General features: G+C 43.7%; 1 protein-coding gene across 2 annotated transcripts; it reads right to left on the reverse strand.

The window, feature by feature from the left end:
* Positions 1-534: 534 nt before the first annotated feature.
* LOC148024298 (uncharacterized) lies at positions 535-24,313 on the reverse strand. Of its 2 annotated transcripts, XM_087693921.1 has the most exons (5): positions 23,932-24,313; positions 1,625-1,702; positions 1,435-1,472; positions 1,191-1,295; positions 535-1,083 (listed from the first exon to the last, which is right to left on the reverse strand). In XM_087693921.1, the coding sequence occupies exons 1-5, from the start codon at positions 24,144-24,146 to the stop codon at positions 947-949; spliced, it is 573 nt and encodes a 190-aa protein (XP_087550047.1). In that variant the 5' UTR covers positions 24,147-24,313; the 3' UTR covers positions 535-946. The 2 variants fall into 2 exon arrangements, with proteins under 2 accessions (XP_087550047.1, XP_087550046.1); XM_087693920.1 differs by having other exon boundaries at positions 1,435-1,702; positions 23,932-24,310.
* Positions 24,314-24,465: the final 152 nt, after the last annotated feature.

Genomic DNA, 24,465 nt, shown 5'->3' on the forward strand with positions numbered 1-24,465 from the left:
TGTGTTTTACCATAACTTTCTCTCTTTTGAATACGCTTTGCTATAAAGTATTTTGTCCTTGTACATCTCACATATTGATACCATATTTAAAAGTGGTTTCACCCAAAAATCTGTCCTAAATGGGGATCGTTAGAAACCCCAAGGAGTAGTGTAAATGAGTGACTTGAAATAAGATGGCCATATCTATCTCAGAACCAAGAAATGTACAAGTACATGGCTCAAGACCACCCTTTCAAGTCAACAAAGAAAGGCATATCATTGTTACGCATAAGAGATATTTTTAATGTTTATTTATAGTTACTTTTACTTTTATTTATAGGCATAAGAGAATGACCTTTTTTCACAGCATCCAAGCTAGTCAGCTGGCAACTTCAAATAAGATAAATCTGCATGGAAAATAGTACAAGGCTTTGTCTCTCTTTTTACATTTTGACCCTGTAAATTCAACATGTCAAAACTACTCAACCAACAAAGGTTTTGAAGAGACCGCTGGCAATGTGACATAGTGTTTGTCCTACAAATAAAACACAGAAGACATTAAAACTCTTTGTCAACGATTATAGATTATGGTACATGTTCCACCAGATACAGCGACGTTTTAGTGGCTAGCTCAAATAACAAACACACTGAACTACATACGGGATGCCAAGCTCGTGTTTGAAAAGCAGCAAATGTAAAAGCCCAATGGCATGTGTGGAAGCACTGCAAATCTAACAGATCAGGTACCTACAAAAGCTGTTACTAAAAATAGCATCTACTGCAGCCCTGGATCTGAAAGAGAAGCACTTCCATAGTCATGGTTAATGCTTGTTGCAAACTCATAAATGGTCTGGCAAAGTCCACATTGAAAAGCAACCGACCTCTTTGTGCACTTCTGCTCAAGTAGCATCAGGTCATTGGAAGCATTAGGACAAAATCAGTAAGAAACCATATGATTTGTCCAATTTCAGCAGCCACAGGTATATGGATGTGTCAACGACCAAAGCACTTCAAGACAGAGGATGTAACCATGGATGAAAGGAAACGCATTCCTGCTGAACCCCCCGGAAAGTATGAAATCACATAGTACAGCAAGGCAAAAACCTATAAAACCCACCCAAAAAAAAAAGTTGATTAGGTACTGCAACAACACACATAGCAATAACATGCTTCAAACCATTCCGACGAACAAAAATCAAACAATCACATACTTGAACTCCTGAGAAGACTACTGAGAGTATATAGCTGTGCAGAACCATTGATACATAGATTGTAGCTGCCATGCTTGTGAAGAATCCAGCAGTAAATGGGAGCCTCTGGAGAAACCAAATGGCATTAGTGCAGAAAAAATAAGGAAAATAATTTTAGTAAGAATCAATTTCTTGATCATGGCTAAATTGAAAACATCCTTGCCATGAATGAAAAGCTCACAATTTCATCGTTATCATGCCTTACCTCCCTCGAAATCATGTGAAGCAGTTGAGTTCGGGGACCTTTAAGGGCAAAAAAAGCACCAATTATGAAAAGGCAACCCAATGTAAAGCAGATGGCGAACTTCTGTGGCATGACAACCATCACAGGAAGAAACATTGTGATTGCAATAAAGATGAAAAATACTCCAGTGGCCAGCAGTAATGCAAAGTACAATATGGCCTTTCTTGAGGGCATGCTGCTTGCAGCCGTCTGAACATTTCCAGGGAGTTCCCTAACGCCTTTGGAAACCCTGCATTTGAAGACCAATACTTTTGTAACAATTTATTGTTTGTCTAAGACTTAGAAAAAAGAAAGTAGGGACTTCTGAGTTGCTTATCATAAATGCTCAATTCATTGGCCAATATGCTTAAAATGAATAGAGAGCTTGTGAAGAAAATACCCTAACACAGAAACACAAATAACACCGTACGACAAAGCACAAACTGATAGAAGAACACAGTTAGGGTTAGGGCAACTCAAAGACAATGAGCATAGAAAATGATGTAGGGACCGATTAGGCATGGAGATCGAGGTAGACAATCGTTACGAGCAGTGAGAGACAGAGAGAGTGCGAGAGAGCAGAGTAGAGAGTGAGCACATTTTCAGGTACAATGACGAGTCAGTACCTTTAGGTTTTTAGATAGATATATATGTGTAAGTACAAGTGCTAAGGATATGTTCACACCCGAGCACATTTAAAAGGCACGAGGCCTTTATTCCCAACAACCTTCCACCTAAAGGCAATGTGCCTTAAGAGGAGAAAAGAATCAGCTAAATCTAGGTATGTACAAAGCTGAAATACATATATCTATCCAACTCTCATCATCTGTCGGCAATGAGCAAACCGCTATGCTGGAAGACCCTTCGTGAGAAGGTCTGTAGGGTTATCATCTGTATGCACTTTGACAAGCTCAATGCTTTTGTTGTCAAGTACATCTCTAATGAAGTGGTACTTCACCTGTATGTGCTTTGTCTTTGTATGAAAGACAGGATTCCGTGCTAGCATGATAGCACTCTGACTATCACAATGGAGAATATGTAACTCTGTGATGCTAAGCTTTCCCACCAAGCGTGAAAGCCATAACGCCTTTTTGCATGCCTCAGTGGCAGCCACATACTCTACCTCTATAGTAGACAATGCAACACACTTTTGTAACCTGGAGATCCAAGAGACTTCTCCTCCTGTGAAAGTAAACACATACCCAGAAGTGGACTTCCTGCAGTCCGCATGACCAGCATAATCTGCATCCGTAAAGCCAACAATAGATGCCTTCTACTTTCCAAAGCAGATGCACAACTCCTTTGTGCCTTTGAGGTATCTCATAATACATTTCACTGTATCCCAATGCTTCTTGCCAAGGGTTGCAATGTATTTGCTAACCACTCCCACTGCAAAGGCAATGTCAGGATGTGTAGCGACCATAGCATACATCAAACTGCCAACAGCTGAAGCATATGGTATCTTGGCCATTTCAGCCTTCTCATCATCAGATGTAGGGCTGTCCTTCACACTAAGTTTCACATATGGAGGCAATGGAACCCCAATTGTTTTCCCCCCCTCCATATTGAAACGCTGCAAAACTTTGGAGATATACTCCTACTGAGATAGATAGAGTAAGCCTTTTGATCTATCTCTAAGTATTCACATGCCAAGAATGTGATTTGCATCACCAAGATCCTTTATGTCAAAGCTGCCATGAAGACTTTGCTTCAATGAATCCAAGGCATGAGTATCCCTGCCAGCAATCAACATATCATCAACATACAAAACCAAGATAATCATGTTAGTAGAGTATTTGTCAGCTCATGTGTGAGTCTGAGCTTGATCTAGGCTGGGCATTTTTATTAGGTATTGTAGGTATTTTTCTGGTGTGGCATTTTATGCCAGTGGAGCATTTTATGCACCAGTAGGCCAGCATTAATGCTGGCCGACCAGCATTTATTACTCCCCACTTTTCAGCCTATTTATACTCAGTGGCTCCTCCTCAGTCAGTATCATCATCATCATCATCTTCACCATCTGCAGACTCTGTGGAGAGAGGAGCCAGAGCCAGTGCCAGTGCCAGTGCCCACGCAGCCAATCACTCACTGTTGTATACGACTATCTCGTGTTTAGATATATGGATTCCATGTCCCATGCATACATCTCAGTTCTCATCTGTATCGTGTTCTTTTCTTTTCTCTTTTTGTCTTGTGTTTCAGCAGTTTATTTCAGCACATGTTTATGCTTCCACTGCTGCTTTACTTCTAACATGGTATCAAAGCTCAAGATCTGTGCTCCTGTTGTGTTTTCTTGCTGATTTCAGGACTGTTTTGTACCCCTGCTAATTAGACGACTGCTGTCGCAGCCAGGCGACTTGTTTTGGGGCTGTTTTCAGCCTGCTTTTTTTGCAGTTTTGCCATCGCCTGCTGCCTACGCACCCTCTACTGCCTGCGTTTTTCATCAGCAGCTGCTGGCGACAGTTCTCCCTGTTTTTCTGCAGTTTACAGCCTGTGTTTTGCTGCTTCAGCATCTCTCGTGGTTGGGTGACTGTTAATTCAGGCTGTTTTTGCTGTTTTTGGCAGTTTTTGACTGATTTTTTACTTTTTGCAGCAAATTTTGTCTTCTATTGATCCGATTTTGGGTTATATTGCCTGTGAACTATCATTTTCTGCCGTTTGTGCTTGTGTTTTGGCTGTGTTTCCTCTCTAAATTCCAACTCCTTTCCATATGGCTCCTCCGTGCACTTCCACTGATGATAAGTTACATGGACCTGATTATCTCACATGGAGTGCTGTCATGAAAGCTTGGTTTGTGCAGAAGCGGTTATGGTACATCGTCTGTGGCGCTATTCCTCGACCTCTCCGTCCTTTTCCTCTTCATGAAGACTTTGATGAGGACAACCATGAGGAAGCGATGCTCACATGGGACTCGGACGATGCCCGTGCTTACTCGGCGTTGCTTCGGTACATTTCTAAAGCGGTCTTACCGGCAGTTACCTCCTGTAGGACATCTCCTGAAGTATGGCAGAAGTTGCAGTAGATGTACGAGGCACCCTCCACCATGCGGGCCGTCACACTTTATGGCCAACTCCAGCAACTGAAGTTTGAGCTGAAAGATACTATTCAGTCTTTTCTTCTTCGTGTTACGCAAGTACAGGACCAGCTTCGGCACATGCAATCTGCTCTTCCCGAGGCGCATCTCGTGGGGACGGTCCTCTACAAGCTCCCCCCGGAGTTTGATGGAGTAGCCAATGCTTTGCAGGCGCAGACATCATCGACTCCTGTCAGTTTTACACATATGACCTCGATGCTTCTTGAGCATGAGACATCCTTGAGATTACAGGGGCGGCTTCCGGCACATTATGGAGGCGAGGATTATGTAGCTTCAGAGAGGGGTGACGGGAAGAAGAAGTCGAAGGCCCAATGTTACCACTGTGGCAAGAAGGGACATTTGCGGAAGGACTGCAAGACGTTAGCGGCTTCCAGGAAGAAGGAGCAGAAGACGACGCGGGATGTTGACTCTACCGATGAGTCCTCTCCTTCATCCGACTCCGACTCAGATCCTCCAACCAAGGTGAAGTCCGAGGCTCGGAAGGGATCCTCTTCTTCGGATCGCGGAAAGGACTTGGTGGCCCCTTCCTCGGCTGCTTTCTAGTAGTGGTGATGAGGTCATCCCTCACGACTCTCTTGTGCCAGAGAGGGAGTGTGAGCGGGTGTTCAGATGGGGCAGTCGCGCCTCATCTATACTTTTATACAGGTGCACAGGTTCCAGAGAGGGACGTCCCTGACGCATCTACTTCAGTCTGGCGGCATTCAATCCTGAAGCTAGGATTGACATCCAGGTTCATGATGAGCTGGTTGGCAGTCGCGCCTCATCTATACTTTTATACAGGTGCACAGGTTCCAGAGAGGGACGTCCCTGACGCATCTACTTTAGTCTGGCGGCATTCAATCCTGAAGCTGGGATTGACATCCAGGTTCATGATGAGCTGGTCATCTGACAGAGAGCGGGAGGCTTTCGTCTAGAGCTCACATGAGGGGACACTTTGGCGGTCTCGCCAAAGGCGAGGAATCCATGGTCACATATGTTCAGCGGCATTTTTGACAGGATGGTCTTGTATGCTACTACGAGCCATTGCTGATGGACACAGACACATGCTATGATCTTCTCTATTTTCAGGTGTTTGGTACGATCGACATCGACATTAGGTACTCTCCGAGGCACCTTGGTGGTGGCTTGATCACCCACTGCTTGGGTATCCATGGTTCTACTTGGTGGTTCTATGTTGTATCGTTTCTGATCCCTTTTCATTGTCCTATTGTATTCTATCAGATCACCCATGATTTGAGAGAGGGTATTAGCAGAGTATTTGTCAGCTCATGTGTGAGTCTGAGCTTGATCTAGGTTGGGCATTTTTATTAGGTATTTTAGGTATTTTTCTGGTGTGGCATTTTATGCCAGTGGAGCATTTTATGCACCAGTCGGCCAGCATTAATGTTGGCCGACCAGCATTTATTGCTCCCCACTTTTCAGCCTATTTATACTCAGTGGCTCCTCCTCAGTCAATATCATCATCATCATCTTCACCATCTGCAGACTCTGTGGAGAGAGGAGCCAGAGCCAATGCCAGTGCCCACGCAGCCAGTGACTCACTATTGTATGCGACTGTCTCGTGTTCAGATATATGGATTCCATTTCCCGTGCATACATCTGAGTTCTCATCTGTATCATGTTCTTTTCTTTTCTCTTTTTGTCTTGTGTTTCAGCAGTTTATTTCAGCACATGTTTATGCTTCCATCGCTGCTCCACTTCTGACAAATCAAGCTGCCATCTGCTGTCTTCTTGGTGTACAAGCAGTGATCCACTTGACTTCTATGAAAGCCTTGGGACTGCATGAATGTATCAAACTTATGATACCATTCTCTTGGTGCCTGTTTCAGCCCATACAAACTCCTTTTGAATTTACATACTATTTTTTCTTTCCCTTGTTCAACAACCCCTTCAGGCTGCTGCATATATATGTCTTCATGCAGATCACCATGTAAAAACGCAGTCTTTACATCCATCTGTATGAACTCCATATCCTCAACTACAACCAAGCCCAAAATGGTTCTCAATGTAGTCATCTTGACTACAGGAGAGAAAATCTCATCAAAGTCAATTCCATGCTCAATCTTGCTTTGTACTTTGGTCAAGAACCAAAAGTGACCATCTTGTAAACCCATTTGCATGGAAGGGTTTTCTGCCCTTTAGGCAACTGCACCAAGTCCCAAGTGCCATTTTTTTAAGAGATTCCATCTCTGACAGCATGGCTTTATACCATTTCTTGTTGTCCTGTCTATCCATTGCTTCCTTGAAGCAAGATGGTTCACCATAGTCTGTCAACATGACATATTCAGCCACATTAATTGCACCAAGAACAAACCTGTCAGGTTGTCTAGTAGCCCTAGAAGATTTTCTAACCCTATGGTCATTGTTTGCTGGCTGTTCCTGCAAATTTCCATTTTCAGCATGCTGTCTTGGCATTTCAACCTACAAATCAGCATTAACAGCTTGCTGTCCTGGCTGTTCCTGCACGTGTAATGGCTCATTTTCATGGGCAATAGCTGGCTGATCATTTCCTGCATTTATAGGTTCATTTACAACAGGTATTTGCTGCTGTACAGCGGGCACATTTTGCTGTCCAAAAGGTATTTCTTCCCGAAATACAACCCTACGGACCTCCTCTATCTTTTCGGGCTGTTTGTGCATGCGATCTTCCCGGAAGATAATGCCATTGCTGTGTACTACTTTCCTTTTCTTGGGATCCCACAATCTATATCCCATTTCACCCTTGTCACCATATCCTGGGAAAATGCATTTACAAGACTTTGGCTCAAGTTTGCTGTGTTTTTCTTTACAAATGTGCACAAAAGCCTCGCAACTAAACACTTTCAGATGAGCATATGAAGGTGGCTTGTCCGACCACGCTTCTTGGGGAACTCCTCCCCCCCCCCCCCCCCTCCCCAAAGACCTTGGGGAACTCCCCCCCTCCCCCCCAAAGACTTGTTTAGTGACCGATTAATTAAGTGAACGACTGTCCTAACAGCCTCTACCCAAAAATCATGGGGTAATGCTGCATGAGACAACATCATATGGACCTTATCCTGTATGGTCCGATTCATATGCTCTACAACTCCATTTTGGGGCAAATTACGAGGAGCAGTGAGCTCCCTCTTTATCCCTTTGCTGTCACAAAATGCCTGAAAGGCCTTGGACACATATTCCCTATCATTGTCAGAGCGAAGACACTTAAGTGTCTTATCTGTGTGATTTTCAGCCAATGCCAAGAATTTTTTAAACTCGTCAAGCACTTCATCCTTACTACGAATAGGGTAAACCCATACTTTCCGTGTAGCATCATCGACAAAGGTGACAAAATATTTCTTTCCCTCTAAAGATAATCTTGGCATTTGACATACATCCGAATGTACTAACTCTAGAGGAGAAGATTTCAAAGAAAGAGACTTTTTGTGAGACGTCTGTGCATGTTTGTCATAAATGCAATGATCACAATGCTCAAAATCAGCATAACAAAGACAAGGCAAGTAACCCAAACGAGAAAGCATTTTCATTCTTGTTTGACTTATGTGTCCCAACTGGCCATGCCACAAAGAAACGCTTGGTTGCTTGGTCACGGCAACAACATCGTCACGCACACTAGATACATGAAGTGGATATAAAGTATCACTCTTGCAACCTCTCGCAATAAACCTAGATCCCTTACAGATCTTCCATTTTCTATCACCAAAGGTGGTATGAAAACAATCATTATCTAGCTGCCCCGTGCTAATCAAGCTCTTCTTGAGCTGAGGTACATGCATTACATGCTGAAGTGTAAAAGCAGAGCCATGCTAAAACTGTAACTGCACACTGCCAATACCTGCAATCTCACATGCATAGTTGTCCCCAAGATGGACAACACCATGTCAACCCCCTGTATAGGCGTAAAACCACTCACAATGAGAGGTGACATGAAAGGAAGCACCTGAATCAAGAATCCAGATATGCATGTCATTATCTGTATCTGCAAGTAAAGCATATGCACCAAAGTGTGAAGAGACAAAGAGTACATCACTCCCACTATCACTATCATGAGTTACTACACTCACCTCTTCAATTTTTACACTGGTCTTCTTAGGCTAACTGTCTTTCTCTTCCTTGCTATCATCTGTCTTTTTGCCTTTTCCTTTTTCTTTCTCCCATTTGTAGCAATCACATTTAAAGTGACCCTTCTTGCCACAATTATGGCATTCAATATCTTTGCCACGTGATTTACTGCATCCCTTGCCATCATATTTGCCCTTTTGCTGTGATCTGCCCCTAGTATGCAAAGCACTGGAAGACTTGTTAGATGCATTGTTCTGCCGATTTATCTCTTCCATAAGTAGAGCACTCTCTACATCAGCATACAAAAGGATCACATTAGAATTGCTCATAGCAGTCCTGAATGTATCCCAACTCTCTGATAGAGTGCAAAGCAAGAAAGTAGCTTTAAATTCCTCATCAATCATGAACTTCAAGGCAACCAGCTGGCTGAAAATGGAGTTAAACTCACTCAAGTGAGTAGACATTGTTCTACCTTCTTTCATACACAAATCCATAAGCTTTTTCAGCCAATACACTTTGCTTGCAGCACTCTTCTGTGCATACAATTCTTTCAGTCTAGTCCATATAGCATATGCAGAATCCAAACCTTCAATGTTGAAGAGCAAGGCATCAGAAATCAATAGCTCTATGGTTGAGCGTGCAAGCTCATTCAACTCATCCCAATCGTCCTGATCCATGTCCGTTGGCTTTGCCCCTTTGGTTTTGATCGGCTTTGCCTGCTTCTTTTGTAACAAGATATTGTAGCACTGCTTTTGCCAAACTGCAAAATTATGTGTGCCGTCAAGCTTCTTTATATGCATCAGATTACTGCTGTCATCACTGCCAGCCATGATTTTCAGCCCAAATGTGACCAAAAAACCAGCAAATGTAGGTCCAAACTGTCACCCAAGTGACCAAGGTACAAACAAGTACCAATCAGCAATAAATGACCACGCACAAGCACAGATTTCAGATCTGTAATTAAATTTTCAGGAGCACCAAACCATGTGCTACAGCATTATCCAACTGATTACAGCTGTTCCAAGGGCATATGCATCACATTACATGAGAAATCCCAAAATTTCAGCTGCAATTTCTGTTGTACATGTACCCACGGGCATAAAATTTGGCACGAACAGTCAAAAGCCCCAAAATTTTGTGCTCAAAGCATCAAACACACATCTGCATTTCCTCTGTCATGCATAGGACAGGCTAGTTTTGCCAAAATAGACCAATTTCAGCAAAACCCCCAAATTTTACCAAGTGTTGATATCCAAATTGTGCGGAATTCAACCTGCATGTACATAAAATGCCCAAATGCAGCACAGATTTTGCCCAAACTACAAAAGCCCTAGATTGCACAGGGTCCAATGTGCCTCAATGTCGAGAAATTGAGTTAATTTCAGACCAGTTTGCGCATGTACATTAAAAGCCCCAAATGTCAGGGATAAAATGTCACAAATTCCTGCAATTTCTGAGACAGATATCACTGTTGCATCTTGCTCGCACCAAATCTGGACAAATCCCCAAATTTTCCAAGTCATGTGTTCACTAATTTCAGTGAAATTGAAAGAATTTCACTAAAATGTGAAAAGCCTCAAAAATTCCCGGGCAAACGTGCACTGACTTTGCAATTTCTGAGTCAGATTGTCCAATTCTGTGTTGAGATTCCCAAATTCGGGAAAAGCCCCAAATTTTTGGGCCAATTTTGCACAGATCTAAGATTTTGTGCTTGCGCACGCGAAACCTTGTCGGTGGGTAAAAGAAATTTCAAAAAAAGATTGAATTTTTCAAAAAATTCTAACGAGTCCGTTGACCCGCCAAGCTTCGCGTGACTAACAGCTCGCTGCAGTCACCAGTCGCTGTCAGCAAAAGTTGTGTTATGCCTGCTATCGCTGTGGTCCACGCTGGACCCCCAACCAACTGCAGAGCTAGACCCCCGACCAGCTGCAACCCCGTCGCGTTCAGGTCGCGTTTACACAATGGTTGCCCTGTCCTGTCCTTGGCATGTCCAGCCGGTCCTGTCCGTCGAGCACCAACAGTTGTCGCCTACAAGAAGTGTATCCTATCGCATGCCACCTAGTCCTACGTCTGACAGTCAACCCATCCGTCAACAGTCAGTCTGCTGCCCACCGAGAGCTCACCTTTGAGCTGTCCCGTCACCACGCTGGTCCTAACGATCATCTGCAACACCTTACACCCTGATACTAGTTTGTAGGGACCGATTAGGCACGGAGATCGAGGCAGACATTCGTTACGCACAAAGAGAGAGAGAGAGTGCGAGAGAGTAAAGTAGAGAGTAAGCACGTTTTCAGGTACAATGACGAGAAAGTACCTTTAGGTTTTTAGATAGATATATATGTGTAAGTACAAGTGCTAAGGGTGTGTTCACACCCAAGCACATTTAAAAAGCATGAGGCCTTTATTCCCAACAAATGAATGAAATGATATGACTATTGAATATACAATGCTCATACAGCAAACACACTATGCGCAGTGAATGACTCCTGTATCTCAAGGATCACAGCAAGGTTAATGAGCTGGAGAGTGTGTCGTACTCCGAACGGATCCCAAATCGCATCAAGGCAACCTCCGGATCTCGAACGCCAGCAAACGCAACCAAGGAAGGCTGGATCTTATGCAGACGGCAGTGCAAGAGAGAGAAATACTAAAAATGCAAGTGAGGAGAGAGAAAGACTAAAAACGCAGGTGAGGAGAGAAAACAATGAACGCAGCTAGAAGGAGAGAGAAAACAGCAAACACAGACTAAGGAGAGAGAATCTGCAGGGCGGCAACTGGGCCTTGCAAACGCAACAATATGCTGATATGGCAGGTTGTACAACAACTGGATGACGGACAGCAACAGCCACCTAGCTGGAAAACAACAGCAAAATGATGATGGAGGGCTAGAAACATGTGCCAGATGAGTGAAGACTACAATGGACAACTTGGACTGCGATGTCCTCCACGAATGGGGTGTGGGTAACAAACTGAAAACACCTGAACCCTGCAAAAATGAGATTAAGACTGAATGGAGGGCAACATACCTATTTATAGAAAGTTTGGAACCTCTGAAACCAACCTTCCTCTCGAATAGGGTGGTAAATAACTTGAATAAGCACTATTTACAGCAACTAACAAATTCACAAAACTGAAATGCACACTTAACAATATAATCTTGGACATTGGACACCCTGTTGGCCCAGAAACCGGCGCCCCTTTCGGTATTTATTTAACTTAACTGAAAAATAAGTTGATATAGAATGGGATTCTCCCAATCTCTTTCGGTATTCCAACTCCCCTTACTGTCCAAAATAACCCACAAGTCTTTAATTTGATTTTCCCCTTGATTTGGACAATCAATTGGCCTTCACCCGCTTTGATGGAGATGGAAAATGCCCCAAATTCATTGATTTATTGGTCCCTCCACCTGAATTTGACTAAAAACATTTTCAACCTTGTTGAATCTAAGTCTTGGAGCTTTCAATTTTTGGCACACTTCCCAAGACTGCTAGTAAACCCTGATTTTTGCTGCAGATTAGGGTTTACAGCAAAGAAATCCGAAATTTCTCAGTCTCTAGTGATCTCAATGCTGTAATCTTCGAAGCAAGGCTATAGAAAGATTTGGGAATAAGAGAGAATGCTGAGAAGAGAGAAAATTCATACTTTCTTTACAAAGAACTAAAGAAAATCAGTCATTTACTGTTGTTGCCCTACCTCAACAACCTGTAGATGTTGTCACCTGTTGTTGATTGGTCTTCTCCTGCCCCAGGCTGCCTTGGAAGGTCCTCCAATGGCTGCAAATCAAACCAACAGCATCTTCTCCCTCTCTTTGCAAGCTAAATACACTAAAATGCCTCTCTCCAACCTCTAAAGATGTTTTTCAGTCTTGCATGGGCATTTTTTACAAGTGGCAACTTTTCCAAATGGTTTTTCCAGAATTATCCATAATTAAATATCAATTTTCAATCTTTAAATACTGAAAATTAATCTAATACTTACTTCAGTGCCCTGAAAAATAATCTGATTGGCCAATAATTAAATTGGCTAGGCAATGGAACCCCGAGTATCTATGTACCATCTTTGACCATCAGATTGACGTTAGGTACCATTAAACGTCACTTCTCTAATGTCACCAACAATTGGCACCACATACCACCAAGTACCTATGCCGCATAACTTATAGCAACTTTTGCCTTTGATATTCCGTGATTTCCTCGGGTCCCGAGCTCGTATATTTGCACTAACCCCAGTCACACCTCACATGTGCAACATTTACTTAACCATGTGGTTAAAAATTAATCCACATGTTAAATGAGGTTTCAAAAATACATGTCCTCATGACACCCTCCCAAGTGGGTTTGTGCTTAGGGAATACAACACTCTCTAGGAACACATTTCTTTTTAAATAAACAAGGTTCCTTCCTTAAGTGAAACTAATGCATTTTTAGCTCAAAACCCCCCTCTCAAGCCCAACGATAGTGCCACGAGAAGTAAGTCAACCAAGCCCTTTTTTATTTTTATCTTTTACCCCAAGGCATCCCACCCCAAAGCAGCCAGAGCATCAAATAGAGGGTGTACGTCGACTGCCGAGTGGCCTACTAAGACTACAAAGGTGATAGTAATCTTACCAAGGGAGCCCACATGATCACCCCAAAGAGACCAAGGCATCAGACAAAGGATACACGGCGACTATCGAGCGGCCTATCAAGTCCTATAAAAGCGAATGGAATTAACGATGGACTTTTTTTAATGAGGATTTTATAGTATTAATAGATTTAACATTGAGTGAGGGTTTCAAATTAGTTTTCGTCCTATTGAGTATCCGTGCTCCAAACGGGAGAGTAATAAGGGATGGTCACAAATCCAAGACCTTCACAAAACAAGCAGACTATCCCTACTATTACTAGGTATCAGTGAAAAAAGAAAATAGCTAAGATGTGGATAACACAAATATAGCAAATATATAAAGCAAGCAAAACAAGCAAAGCAAGTAAGCAAGCTAAGAAGAATTGCCTCTTTTTTAATGCAATGTCATAGTTCATTTGTCCTTCCATGTGCAATGCCACGAATATAGTGGATCCAAAGTCGACTACTCAAAAAGTTTGAAAATGTATAAATGCGCGCAAATCCATGTTTACATTAATAGAATACCAATGCATGGGGTAATGCAAAGGGAGATGCAAGATACTATGCTCACGCAAAATGCAATGCAATGGTACTACTTGGACATTGCTCTCGGAGGGGAATTGTTCACGTGTCCAAGTGCCCTTTTACAATCATGTCATCCTGATAGCATGGATAAAGTTACAAATGTCCATAAGTACAATACAAAAGAATAAATGAATGTCTAAAAATTGTAAGCATCATCATTGTTACTATCAAGAGAAATAGTCGTCCCCTCTCAAACTGGAAGGAAAAGCAAGAGGGAAGCACCCTTTTCCTATCAATCTGAAGAAGTAGGGGAGAGTGTACCCAAGCCAATCTTGGATAGAAGGTGCTGAAGAACCGGCCAATTGATCGGTTTGATCAAAATGTCTGCAAAATTGTCCGATGAAGGCACAAACTCTAGGTGGATAATGCCTAACTCAACCTACTCTCTGGAAAAATCAAAGTGAACTCCCACATGGCACGTCCGTGGTGTGATGATCAGATTGCCTGCAAGGGCAATGGCACTCAGATTGTCGCAATAGACAACAATAGGAGAGTCGCAAGGGAAGTGAAGCGCCGCCAGTAAGCTCCTCATATAGATGGCCTCAATGGTACCATCGAAAAGAGCCCTATAGTCAGTCTCAACCGTGGAAGTTGCCACGGTCTCTTGCTTACAACTAGACTAAGAAATGGGAGCCGTACCCAAGGTGAAGAGGTTGCCGCCATGGGAACGCCAGGTATCAGGATCTCATGCCCAATCAGAATCAGTGTACCCCCGCAAACATAAACCAAAACCATAAGTAAGGCCATAAAAATAAGTACATTGTAAATAACGCAACACACGAAGACATACAATCTAATGTGACATCCTAGGTGCTGTGAAATACTGACTGAGTAAGCTAAGTCTAGCCTAGTATGAATTAACCAAAGAAGTTTCCCTACTAGGCCTAGTATGAATTGACCTAAAGTATCCTTCAACAAGTGGATAGTAGGATCGAGAGACGCGGCCACAGGTCGTGTCTGATCCGTAGCAAACTGTTCAACGAGCTGAAGTGCGTACTTCTGTTGTGGCACAAAAATACAACCCCTAGATAGAGCTACCTTCATCCTCAAGAAGTAAGACGACAAACCGAGGTCTGTCATCTCAGATGTAGCACTAAGCTTGACCTTGATTTCCGCTATAGACAAAATCTGAGCCTGTGATGAGTAAGTCATCAACGTACAGCAGGATGTAGCTAATCCCCTCTGCAATAGATCAAACATATAAGTTCAAGTCATAAGGGGTAGAATGGTATCCATGAGTCTGTAAGAACTTGTCCATCCTATAAAACCAAGACCACGGTACTTGCTTCAGCCCATAAAGAGATTTCTACAAGCAGAATACCTTATCCCTCGAGTTCACAGAAGGAAATCCTGGTGGCTACTCCACATAGACTTCCTCTTGCAGATAACCATTCAAGAGGGCACTCTTGACATCCATTTGATGTATCTGCCAACCATGGTGAGCAACTAGTGCGAGTAATAACCGAAAAGATGTTAATCGCACAATAAGTGCAAAGGTCTCTTTATAATCAATACCATGCTTCTATCGAAACCCTTGCATAACAAGGCGAGCCTTGTACTTATCTAAAGTCCCATCAACCTTTAGCTTGGTCCTAAAATGTTAGCAAAGTATGTCATGTGTGAGTCTGAGCTACATTTAGGTGTTTTTTTTTTGTGTCATTTATGGTCATATTGGGCATTTATTGCTAGCCGACCAGTATTAAATGTTGGCCAACCTGACATATTTTAGGGCATTATTCATACCTATTTATTCTGGGCTCCTCCTCCTCGGTTGGTCAATTCACCACCTAGAGGTCCCGTGGAGAGAGGAGCCGGTACCAGTACCCACGTGTTAGCAGAGTATTTGTCAGCTCATGTGTGAGTCTGAGCTTGATCTGGGCTGGGCATTTTTATTAGGTATTTTAGGTTTTTTTCTGGTGTGGCATTTTATGCCAATGGAGCATTTTATGCACCAGTCGGCCAGCTTTAATGCTGTCCGACCAACATTATTGCTCCCCACTTTTTCAGCCTATTTATACTCAGTGGCTCCTCCTCAGTCAGTCACTTCATTTCACCATCTGCAGACTCTGTAGAGAGAGGAGCCAGTGCCAGTGCCCACGCAACCAGTGACCCACTGTTGTATGCGACTGTCTCATGTTCAGAAATATGGATTCCATTTCCCGTGCATACATCTGAGTTCTCATCTGTATCGTGTTCTTTTCTTTTCTCTTTTTGTCTTGTATTTCAGTAGTTTATTTCAGCACATGTTTATGCTTCCACCGCTGCTCCACTTCTGACATGGTATCAGTTTTCAGGATTTGTGTTTCTGCTGTGTTTTCTTGCTGATTTCAGGACTGTTTTGTACCCCTGCTGATCAGACAACTGCTGTCGCAGCCAGGCGACCTGTTTTGGGGTTATTTTCAGCCTGCGTTTTTTGCAGTTTTGCCATCGCCTGCTGCCTACGCACCCTCTGCTGCCTGCGTTTTTCATCAGCAGCTGCTGGCGACAGTTTTCTACCTGCTTTTCTCCAGTTTACAGCCTGCGTTTTGCTGATTCAGCGTCTCTCGTGGCTGGGTGACTGTTACTTCAGGCCGTTTTCTCTGTTTTTGGCAGTTTTGACTGATTTTTTGACTTTCTGCAGCAGATTTTGTCTTCTATTGATCAGATTTGGTTATATTGCATGTGAACTCTCATTTTCTGCAGTCTGTGCTTGTGTTTTGGCTGTGTTTCCTCTCTAAATTCCATCTCTTCTCTACTTCTCTTCTTATCCTCTCCTTATGGCTCCTCCATGCACTTCCACTGATGATAAGTTACATGGACCTGATTATCTCACATGGAGTGCTGTCATGAAAGCTTGGTTTGTGCAGAAGCGGTTATGGTACATCGTCTGTGGAGCTACTCCTCGTCCTCTCCGTCCTTTTCCTCTTCCTGAAGACTTTGATGAGGACAACCATGAGACATCCTTGAGATTACAGGGGTGGCTTCCAGCACATTATGGAGGTGAGGCTTATGTAGCTTCAGAGAGGGGTAACGGGAAGGCGAAGTCGAAGGCCCAGTGTTACCACTGTGGCAAGAAGGGACATTTGTGGAAGGACTGCAAGAAGTTAGCAGCTTCCAAGAAGAAGGAGCAGAAGACGAAGCGGGATGCTGACTCTACCGATGAGTCCTCTCCTTCATCAGACTCCGACTCTGATCCTCCGACCAAGGTGAAGTCCAAGGCGCGGAAGGGATCCTCTTCTTCGGATCTCGAGAAGGGCTTGGTGGCCCCTTCCTCGGCTGCTTTCTAGTGGTGGTGATAAGGTCATCCCTCACGACTCTCTTGTGCCAGAGAGGGAGTGTGAGCGGGTGTTCAGATGGGGCAGCCGCGCCTCATCTATACTTTTATACAGGTGCACAGGTTCCAGAGAGGGACGTCCCTGACGCATCGACTTCAGTCTGGCGGAATCAAATCCTGGAGCTGGGATTGACATCCAGGTTCATGCTGAGCTGGTTATCTGACAGAGAGCGGGAGGCTTTCGTCTGGAGCTCACATGAGGGGACACTTTAGCGGTCTGGCCGAAGGCGGGGAATCCATGGTCACCTATGTTCAGAGGCATTTTTGACAGGATGGTCTTGTATGCTACTGCGAGACATTGATGATGGACACAGAGACATGCTATGATCTTCTCTATTTTCAGGTGTTTGGTACGATCGACATCGACATCAGGTTCTCTCCGAGGCACCTTGGTGGTGGCTTGATCACCCACTGCTTGGGTATCCATGGTTCTAGTTGGTGGTTCTATGTTGTATAGTTTCTGATCCCTTTTCATTGTACTATTGTATTGTATCAGATCACTCATGATCTGAGAGAGGGTGTTAGCAGAGTATTTGTCAGCTCATGTGTGAGTCTGAGCTTGATCTGGGCTGGGCATTTTTATTAGGTATTTTAGGTTTTTTTCTGGTGTGGCATTTTATGCCAATGGAGCATTTTATGCACCAGTCGGCCAGCTTTAATGCTGTCCGACCAACATTATTGCTCCCCACTTTTTCAGCCTATTTATACTCAGTGGCTCCTCCTCAGTCAGTCACTTCATTTCACCATCTGCAGACTCTGTAGAGAGAGGAGCCAGTGCCAGTGCCCACGCAACCAGTGACCCACTGTTGTATGCGACTGTCTCGTGTTCAGATATAAGGATTCCATTTCCCATGCATACATCTGAGTTCTCATCTATATCGTGTTCTTTTCTTTTCTCTTTTTGTCTTATGTTTCAGTAGTTTATTTCAGCACATGTTTATGCTTCCACCGCTGCTCCACTTCTGACACCACGCAGCCAGTGACTCACTGTTGTATGCGACAATCTCGTGCCTAATATATGGATTCCATTTCCCAAGCATACATCTGAGTTATCATTTGTATTGTGTTCTTTCTTTCCCTTTCTCTTTTGTCTTGTATTTCAGCAGTTTATTACAACTTATGTTTACGCTTCCATTGCTGCTCCACTTCTGACATGGTGTCAGATTTCAAGATTTGTGCTCCTGTTGTGTTTTCTTGTTGATTTCAAGATTGTTTTCACCCTTGCTTATCAGGTGACTGCTGCTCCATATAGGCGACCTGTTTTACCTACGTTTTCTACAAATTTGCCATCGCCTACTATCTACAACCCCTCTGCTGCTTACGTTTTCAATTTTCAAGCTGCTACGACAGTTTCCCAACCTGTTTGTGGCAGTACTCAATCTGCGTTTTGGTGTTCTTGCCTCCTTCCTAGCTGGGTGACTGTACTTTCGGACCGTTTTTGCTGTTTTTGACAATTTTTGACTAATTTGTTGATTTTTTGCAGCAGCCTTTGTCTTCTTTTGGTCAGATTTTGGGTTATACTATATGTGAACTCTTGTATTTTGCATTCTGTGCTCATGTTTTGGCTGTATTCCCTCTCCAAATACCTTCTCTTCTCTACTTTTCTTCTAAATCCTCTACACATGGATTCTCCATGCACATCCACCGACGAGCTCCATGGAGGTTCAGGTGAGGCTCTTACAGCTTCAGAGAGGGGTTCAAAGACGAAGAAGTCGAAGGCTCGATGTTACCACTTTGGCAAGAAGGGCCATTTGCGGAAGGATTGCAAAGAGTTAGCTACTTCCAAGGTGAAAAAGGAGCAGAAGATGAAGTTGGGTATTTATTGATGGCCAACCTAACATATTTTAGGGCATTATGTGAGAGTGCGCAACGGAAGAGGAAATACGAACACGGAGGGAGAGAGAGAGAGAAAGCAGAAAATAAGGAAGAGAAATCTGCACTGACTGAAATGAATGCTGAATACACTGAAATGGACTGATCAGTCCCTGCACGCAGCCCACAGCATCAGTGAGGGCACCAGATCAGGCTGATGATGATGGCAGCACCACCACGGGGGAGAAGGAGTGTCGGAATCTGCAAGAAGACAAGTGACCAAGTGGGGAGGGGGGCTGCCAATAAATAGGCAACGGACAAAACCTAACCCTAACCCTAAAATGGGCGCAAACCCTAAAAGTGCCCTAAAATGGGCGCCCCACAACAGTGACCAAAAAGTGGCCGGGCAGCCAGTGGCTGCCCACTAAAAGAGGCCAAAAAGAAATACACAACCTAAGACAGCCAGTCAAGAGTGACTAGCCTCCCCCATCATAACACATGACAGACATGTCAGAGCTCCTAATGTCCTCGTCTGACTCAGACTGAGGCTCACAGGCAGGAGATGACAAGGCATGACAAACATGACTGCTAACACATTATTCATGCCGATTTATTATGGGCTCCTCCTCCTCAGTTGGTCAATTCACCACCTGGAGGTCCTGTGGAGAGAGGAGCTAGTGCTAGTGCCCATGCAGCCAGTGACTCACTATTGCATGCAATAGTCTCGTGTCTAATATATGGATTCCATTTCCCGAGCATAAATCTGAGTTCTCATCTGTATTGTGTTCTTTCTTTCCCTCTCTTTTGTCTTATGTTTCAGCAATTTATTACAGCTTATATTTACGCTTCCATTGCTGCTCCACTTCTGACAAAATCCACATGGTAAGATCCCCGAATCTCGCATGGTCTTCTAGTACCAATGAGGTAACGGGTCTCGTGGAGGGAGCCTAGGAGTTGAAGAATCCGCAAGTAGGTCAAGAGGGAGCCTAGGATTTGAAGAATCCGCAAGTAGGTCAAGAGCCGATAGTAGACCAAGCTCAGAAGACACAACCTCAAATGATATGGAAGGAGAAATCGGATCGGAATCCGATGCAAAGGACTGCACGATATCCCTCTCGTCAAAGATGACGTCCCTCCTAATAATCACCTTGTTTGTCCGAGGATCGAACAAACGATAGGCTTTTGCTTCGGAGAAATATTCAACAAAGATAAGATCAGCTCGGGGAGTAAGCTTTCCTATTTTTATCAACCGGGGGAGGGAGAGGAAAGGGTTGGGGGGGGGGGGGGGGGTGCACGACACCCGAAGACTTTAAAGTGGGATATGACAAGCCGACCAATCATATTTTTTGCATTTATTTGGCCTATATATTCTCAGACTCCCTCCTCCACATTCATTCATCACCAGACAGTTCTTGGAGGGAGTAAGCATGTGTCAGTGCCTCCACAGCCGGTGACTCACATTGCTTCTGTATTGTCTCATGTCTTGGTATATGGATTCAATTTCCCGAGCATACATCTGAGTTTTCATCTGTATTGTGTTCTTTCTTTCTCTTTCTCTTTTGTCTTGTGTTTTAGCAATTTATTACAACTTATGTTTACGCTTCCATTACTGCACCACTTCTGACATGGTATTAGATTTCAAGATTTGTATTCCTACTATGTTTTCTTGCTGATTTCAGGATTGTTTTCACCCTTGCTGATCAGGCGGCTGCTGCTGCTCCAACCAGGTGACCTATTTTGCCTGCGTTTTTTGCTGACATCAACATCCATACAGCCTGCGTGTTCGTTTCAGCCTACGTTTTGGTGCCTTGGCATCTCCTCCTGGCTTGGTGCTTGCATTATCATGCCATTTTTGCTGTTTTTGACTGATTTCTTGATTTTTTACAGCAGCTTTTGTCTTATTTAGGTCATATTTTGGGTTATATTGTCTGTGAACTCTTGTTTTTTGCAATCTGTACTCGTGTTTTGCCTGTGTTCCCTCTCCAAATACCTTCTTTTCTAAATCCTCTATAGATGGCTCCTCCATGCACATCCACTAATGACAAGCTCCACGGACCTGATTATTACACGTGGAGTGCAGTGATAAAGGCCTGGTTTATCCAAAAGCGGTTAAGGTACGTGGTTGGCGGAGCTATGGCACATCCTCAATAGCCTTCTCTTGTTCCATTTGATTTTGATGAAGACAACCATGAGAAGGCAATGATTACATGGGATTCGGATGATGCCCATGCTTGTTCGGCCTTACTTCGGTGTATTTCCAAAGAAGTCCTACCGGCGGTCACCTCCTACAGGACAACTTCAATCGTATGGTCGAAGTTGCGGTTTATATACAAGGCTCCTTCCACCATGAGGGCCGTTAATCTCTATTGCCAGCTCCAGCAAACTGAAGTTTGAACCCAAAGATACGATCCAATCATTCCTACTTCGAGTTATCCAACTCCAGGACCAGCTTCGCACTATACAATCTGCCCTATCAGAAACACATCTTGTTGGTACGGTACTCTACAAGCTTCCTCGGGAGTTTGATGGAGTGACGAATGCTTTATGGATGCAAACATCTATGACTCCTGTCAATTTTCTTCATATATCCTCGATGCTCCTTGAGCATGAGGCTACTTTGCAACTACAAGGAAGGCTTCCGTCGCATTATGGAGGTTCAGGTAAGACTCTTGCAACTTCAAAGAGGGGTTCGAAGACAAAAGAAGTCGAAGGCCCAATGTTACTATTGTGGCAAGAAAGGTCATTTACGGAAGGACTGCAAAGACTTAGCAACTTTCAAAAAGAAAAAGGAGTAGAAGATAAAGCGGAATGCGGACTCCTCTGACGAGTCATCATCTGCCTCGGATTGCGATTCCGATCCTCTGACGAAGGCAAAGTCCAAGGCGCGGAAGGGATCTTCTTCTTCGGCTCGTGGGAAGGACTTGGTGGCCCCTTCCTCAACTGCTTTCTAGTAGTGGTGATGAGGTTATCCCTCATGACTCTCCAATGCCACAGAGGGAATGTGAGAGGGTGGTGAGATGGAGCAACTGTGCCTCATCTATATTTCTATACAGATACACTGGATCCAGCGAGGGACGTCCCTAACGCATCAACCGAAGTCTAGCAAATTCAAATTATCCTCGAGCTGGGATTGATATCTAAGTTCATGATGGTTTGGTTACGTGACAGAGAGCGGGTGGCTTTCGTCTGAAGCTCACGAGGGGACACTTTGGCGGTCTAGTCAAAGAAGGGGAATTCATGGTCATTTGTGCGATGCGGCATTAGTGACAGGATGGTCACGTATGTTGCATCAGAGGCATTGTTGACAAACATTGAGAGCTACTATGATCTTCTCTATCTTCAAGAGCTGATACGATCAACATCGACATCAGGTTCTCTCTGAGACACCTTGGTAGTGGCTTGCGCACCCACTACTTGGGTACCGATGGTTCTACTATGATCAGCATTGTTATATGTATTATGATACATGCGACATTATCCTTGTATATTGTATTGTATCAGATTACCCATGATCTAAGAGAGGGTATTAGCAGATTAGTCAATTCATGATTAAGTTTGTACATGTGGTACAGCAAGCTAGGCACATAGATATTTTAGGCATTTTATTTGCCAATATTTATTGTGTTTTGGCATTATTTGCAGCTAGTCAGTCAACATTTAATGTTGACCGACCAATCATATTTTTGACATGTATTTGGCCTATATATTCTCAAGCTCTCTCCTCCACGTTCATTCATCACCTGACAGTTCTTGGAGAGAGGGAGCATATATGCAATGATCCCAAAAGTGGGTTAGGAAAAAGTGAAACACCACCCGATTGAGGAAGAGATAAGGTCCTAACGACTATGCCTAAGTTTGAAGAATCCCCCAATGTGGTGAATAAAAACACATGTGATCCTACATGAGATGCAACATGTGGTACACTTAATGGAGGATAAAAGGATGTGGCAGCAGAATAAGAGGGTGGGATGGCAGGGAGATTAAATGGATTTGTGATAGGTGTAGATGTGGAAAATAATGTAGGTTCCTTTTGTCCATTAGATGCATTAAATTTAAATGATGATGATGAAGATGCACCTACTTCATTTTGACATTTGAAAACAAAATTATTTGAAGGAAAAGAAGGAGTACTCGCGGTTGATTGTTTCAATTACACAAATAAAATACTCTGTTGAGCCCACTAAACCACGCACAAACTCACTCACGAGACGACTAATCTATTAACACTATCTTTACTCTTCAGTTGGTCACTGGATTGTTTGCTCAGTCTAAGTCTTTTGTGTCCATATGTTCTTGTTTTCTTGTTTTCTGGTAATGCTCATACTTTCTCTTCCACCATTCCAATCATTTGTGCATTCTCACATGGTATCATATAGCCAGTGTTGCTGGTTTGCTGGTTTTGTGTGTGTTCACTTATTATCCCAGGTTTGCGACTCTGTGTCTGCTAGTGTCTTCTTTGGGCTGTGTTTCACCTTCTCACCCCTTCCTTGCTCTCAGGTGACCTCTCCCGCTGGCCAACCTGTTTTCCCTGTGTTTTTTTCCTGCTAGTTGGTTGTTTGGACTGGAACTGCTTCACCAAGTCTTTACTTGCATTAATTGTTGTGACAATCTTTGTATGATAATTATGGAAGCAATGCAAAAGCACGCCATACTCCTCATACAGAATATCCAACTATCATGGAGAAACAGCCACACTTCTTATACACTAGCTGAGTAGTTCATGTAATTTGCTGTAGTGGTTTCACTTTAAAGAAAGAACACGGGTGTGTATGTGTGGGGTCCATGCATGCGCACAACTGTGTATGTGCGTTCCTGTGTGCATGTTAGGGCCATAGTGGATTCGTCATGGCTGGATCAGGTCATGGGAGTAGCCATTGCACTGACGCAAGCTACATACAGATCCGGTTCTTCAAGGTCGTGCAAAACGAGACTATGCTGATGATCAATCTTCTAAGGGATTAAAGAAAGAAGCAAATTACATGGATCTGCGGCACGCGATAAAGGAGCCATTTCAAAATTGAATGCTTACGTGCTGAAGGCGCCAAGGAGAGTAGTGTTGGCGGATTGAACGGCAGCTTCCAGATCGAGGCTGAGCTGGGAGGCGAGGGTGGACTCCTGCTGGGAGCCGGATCGCGTGGCAGCATAAGAGTTCCAGTCTGCGAGCAGGGAAGCGGGCTCTTCCTGCTGCCCGGCGGCATCGCTGCTGGGACCTCCCGAGAACCAGCCCTGGACCATGCCTTGCATCTCCTTCCAAGACGACGCCAGGGTCGCCAGGGTCGCTCTCTCTCTCTCTGTCTCTCAAATGTTTGTGTAACGATGTCCTTCTCTGTAACGATGTCCTTCTCTCTCTCCCAAAGGCCTTCTAATCTAAAAGCCTCTTGCGTTGTGCTTATTTTAGTGATGAGCCCAGAGAAAGGACTTCATAATTGCTTTTGGTTGTGATTATCGTCAGCCAGTTTTTGACAATTTGGAAGGATGAGAACCCCTCTAAATTTGTAAATTAAGAAATATATAGTGTTGTTTTGACACATGATAAAACCTTTCTAAATCTGTAAATTTCAGT

Source organism: Lygodium microphyllum, chromosome 15 (genome assembly GCF_053477565.2).
Source record: "Lygodium microphyllum isolate KBCC chromosome 15, Lygodium_microphyllum_v1.1.10, whole genome shotgun sequence".
Taxonomy (NCBI): Eukaryota; Viridiplantae; Streptophyta; class Polypodiopsida; order Schizaeales; family Lygodiaceae; genus Lygodium; species Lygodium microphyllum.

What these genes read in the sequence shown, in the direction of transcription:
- LOC148024298 (XM_087693920.1), bottom strand. Translation starts at nt 24,146, where the DNA reads ATGCAAGGCATGGTCCAGGGCTGGTTCTCGGGAGGTCCCAGCAGCGAT. An exon ending in TTCACATGATTTCGAGGGAG is followed by an intron (nt 1,296 to 1,434) that starts GTAAGGCATGAT and finishes TGGTTTCTCCAG; the next exon opens with AGGCTCCCATTTACTGCTGG. An exon ending in TAGTCTTCTCAGGAGTTCAA is followed by an intron (nt 1,084 to 1,190) that starts GTATGTGATTGT and finishes TGGGTTTTATAG; the next exon opens with GTTTTTGCCTTGCTGTACTA.